This window comes from Oculina patagonica, unplaced genomic scaffold (genome assembly GCF_052425735.1).
Source record: "Oculina patagonica isolate OP01 unplaced genomic scaffold, crgOcupat unplaced744, whole genome shotgun sequence".
Lineage (NCBI taxonomy): Eukaryota > Metazoa > Cnidaria > Anthozoa > Scleractinia > Oculinidae > Oculina > Oculina patagonica.
The window spans coordinates 1-4,004 of NW_027558630.1; the positions used below are offsets into that span (position 1 = coordinate 1).

The window sequence follows — 4,004 nt, forward strand, 5'->3', positions numbered from 1 at the left end:
CTTTAGTTTTTTTAAGTGCGACAAAACTCAGTTATTTTCACCCCTAAGTGAGATGCAGAGCATCCCTGTTCATTTACTCCCTTAGCTTGATGGGTGCCAGCTAGGTTATGGTAACTGGCAAATTATTAATCTTAAAAATGTTAGGAAGAGGGAGATGGGCCATAGTGGAATATCATCCCATCCAGGGGGGAAGGGGTCCTAGGGGGGGGGGGGTACTCCGGAATCAAAGTGACGGGGATGATCGAATGGAGGCAAAACTCGGGACCCAAAAAATCCCTAAGTCTCCCAACGTTACCCAAAAAAATCCCTGGACCAAAAAAAACGCCCAAAAAAATCCCTAGTCAAATTACCCAAGGCCGCGCCAAGGCACTTTAGTTTGATTTTAATACCCCAAAAAATCCCCTATTTAAATCAAGTCACCCCAAAAAAAATACCTGCCAAATTCTCCTACCCAAAAAAATCCCGGAATCGAAAAATTTCGACCCCAAAAAAATCCTTCGCACATCCCCGTCACTTGGATCCCGGAGTACCCCCCCTGGGGAAGGGGGTAGTAATACCAGTCACCTCGTGCTACAGATCAAAACCTGATTTCATCTCGACCTCTGAACACTGAATTTTTTGAATTGTTCTTGACTACAGGTTCTGAGGGAAGGTATGGGTCAGGCAGCAAATGTTACTAACAGAGATGCTCTGGACACTGTGATCACCAATGCACTGATTGTGGATGCTGTTGCTGGTATAGTCAAGGCTGATGTAGGAATAAAGGTTTGTCCAGGACGTATCCAGCATATTTTTTAACTATCCACTGCAACTTAAGTGCTGTAAAGTATGTTTCGTCAGGATCATTCAGGTCGTCTAGTTTGGAATACTTTTTTCAAATATACATGTACATTGTTACCCAGATCATCACAACTTTCGTAGAGAACATCTGGTAAAGTCAGATTTTGCTTGCGTCAAACGTGTCGGAAATTTGACGCACGACGCGACTATGCATGCTCGGCAATTTAGTGGATGAAAAGCTCACTTGTCCCTTGTAAATAGCTAAATAAAAGAACTTCTTCCCTATACAAGGAAAGACAAGTAACACAATCTTGAGATGGAGCTGGAGAAGAGCTTAATAGTTATTATTTATTAGTCAGAATGCTAGTATCTGTTTGTGTTTCTTTTGTTGGTCAAACTGCATTGTGAAATTGTGGTGTGTAACAGTTTAGGAGCATTTACATTAGTTCAACAACTGTGTATGTTTCACAATTTAGAATGGTTTAATTTCTGCTGTTGGAAAAGGTGGCAACCCAGATGTCATGGCAGGAGTCACTGAGGTTAGTTAAATATTAACCATTTCTGTGCCCAATCTTGAGTGTTAAATGGAAGTCTGGTCGCAGCGCTGTGCATTCTGGTTAATAGCTAGGCTGCAAAGCTGACAAAATCTCGATTTTGCATAGATATATTTTAAATTTTGATTATAACTGCTGCGGAACAAGCACCACATTATTTAGTATCATAGGCAAGCAATGCGTGCATAGGGCTAAAGTTAAGATAATATTAGTTGTTTCATGGTAGGGATTAATGCTGAATATAATAATTATTATGCGATCGTGGCACAGAAGTCATCTATAGATCTGGAGAAGGATTTGACTTCCAAGTAACTAATTCAGGGTTGTCAAATATAGCCGGTAGTGGGCGAAAATCAACACCTACTTCATGTTTCTGACTGGCTTCTCTGATCTGCTGGGATATCCTCTGATTTGTTAGTAAAAGAAAGCAAAATTAGTAATTATGAGCTATTTCATGGTAGGGAATGGTTTGCGGTGTCGGCACAGAAGTTATAGCAGGTGAAGGACTTATCTTGACTGCTGGTGGGTTTGATGCCCATATCCACTTCACCTGCCCACAACTTGCCGAAGAAGCCATTGCATCTGGACTGACAACGATGGTTGGGGGTGGCACAGGTACAAAAGGAGTGTTATATATATCTTGCTGTTTTCTTTTAATGGAAGCTGTCTTATGACCCAGGCTTCCCTCAGGCGGGCACTAGGAGACTAGGAGTACATACCTGACATTTTTTACTGAGTCCTTTATCTGGACTGGAAGATTTGTTCAACTTTGTTTTCAAGGAAGATTATGTTACACAAAAATTGTTCACTTTAAATGTGTTCAGTTTTTGTTTTTGCTTCATGGAGTTGTCATATGTTGATGTTGTACTGAGATAGCAATTAAGGAGGCACAGTCGTCTTGGCTAATGGTGAGTGCACTGCCCTCTGGATCCAGCACTCTGGGTTTTAGGCCTGGCCGGGGTCATTGTTTTGTGTTCTTGGGCAAGACTCTACTCTCATAGTGCCTCTCTCCACCCAGGTGTGTAAATCAGGTACCAGCATTTGAATTGACTGCTGGGGTAACCCTGCGATGGACTATTATCCCATACAGGGGGGAGTAGAAATACTCCCAGTCGCTTCATGTTACTGAAACCCTGATAACCCCTGGCCAGAAGGGCCACTAGGCTTGTATGCAGACTGAACCTACCCTACCCTTAGTAATTCAAGGTGAGTTAGAAAAATAGGAATGCAACATCCCAGCTGGTAAAAATATTGAATTTTTGTTATAGGTCCTGCAACTGGTACATGTGCAACAACGTGCACCCCTGGACCAAACCACATTAAGTATGGCATTATGTTCGTTTCAATTAACTAATAAAAAAATATTAAATTTAATTGAATTCACATGATACAGTCCTAGCCTTTTCCGGTTATGCATTTTGCAGTATTCCTTGTTCTACACTGACAACAATTATAATGTGAACTAACAGACAGTACTACTCTAGCCTGTTGCAAACATTTTAAATGCTGTCCTTAATTTTGTTTTCCAGGGCAATGATTCAAAGCACAGACAGTTTCCCCATTAACTTTGGGTTCACAGGTGAGTTCTGTATCTTTTTGTAATTAACTGATGGCAACATTGAAATTGTGAATGGGATACACTCAGGTTATACTCTTTAAGAGTAATAACCAGACCTTGCATGCATGTGATATTGAAAGAACTACACTGGCTTCCTGTTTCTGAACGCATTAAATTTAAGATTCTGCTGCTTACCTTCAAAGCTCTCCATCAACAATCTCCTATCTACATTCAAGATTTGTTAACGCACTACCAACCTTCAAGAACCCTTCGATCGTCACACTCTTCACGCCTTAACCCTGTCAAATTCCACCTTAAGTCGTATGGGTCTCGAGCTTTTGCTGTTTCGTCGCCTGAACTCTGGAACAGTCTACCTCTTTTTATTCGCTCATGTGACAATTTAAGAGATAGATTCTGAATTTTTCGACAATCGTCCGACAGAAAGGGAATTTCAAAATAAAAATTATTTGCCCCAAATGAACCTTTTAGTAAACTATTTTCGAAAATGACATTAAACAGTTCGGTTTCCTTTAACGTTTTTCAAAATTAAAAAAAGTTTAAAATTCGAAAGACACGTCCACCGTGGCGGCCATTTTGGATGAAATTTAAGGTATTTTTAAGACACTCTTGTATACGTACCAAACAACGACTCAGTATACCCTTTACACAGCTGTTTAGGTATCTCTTGAAGTTTATTTTCAGATATATTTTGTTTGAAAATATCACGTTAAAGAAAAGTAACGATCTTCGACAACCGACCCATTTCTAGAACTTAAACGACAGGGCGAATATTAGCTAACTTCAAGATTGTCAAAAGCGGTCTGGTATATTATTTTCGAACAAAAAAACAACACCAATTTGAAGCTAATCCTTTCTACTCTGTGTGTGAAAAATATTACTGGTGGCCCGTAAAAATTGTTCCGCTGAGAGAATAAACCATGAATGCTGTTTTGCGCTCTGACTCTCTCTATTCCTGGTAGCTATTTTTCAATTTGTCCCGAAACATAATTCTTTCTAGCGACTTTTGTCCCGTTTAGATCCCAATTAGACACTTTCAAACAGTTTTTAAAATTGTGTGCATAATTTTTGCGGTCTTGGTAGTTGCCCTAGGC

General features: G+C 40.1%; 1 protein-coding gene across 1 annotated transcript; it reads left to right on the plus strand.

The window, feature by feature from the left end:
* Nucleotides 1–625: 625 nt before the first annotated feature.
* Nucleotides 626–2,913, plus strand: LOC144641191 (urease subunit alpha-like; the record flags this gene model as incomplete). Its single annotated transcript, XM_078500227.1, has 5 exons — nucleotides 626–765; nucleotides 1,257–1,319; nucleotides 1,796–1,949; nucleotides 2,603–2,657; nucleotides 2,864–2,913. Coding segments are annotated over exons 1-5 (433 nt in total), but the record flags the coding sequence as incomplete, so codon positions are not given.
* Nucleotides 2,914–4,004: the final 1,091 nt, after the last annotated feature.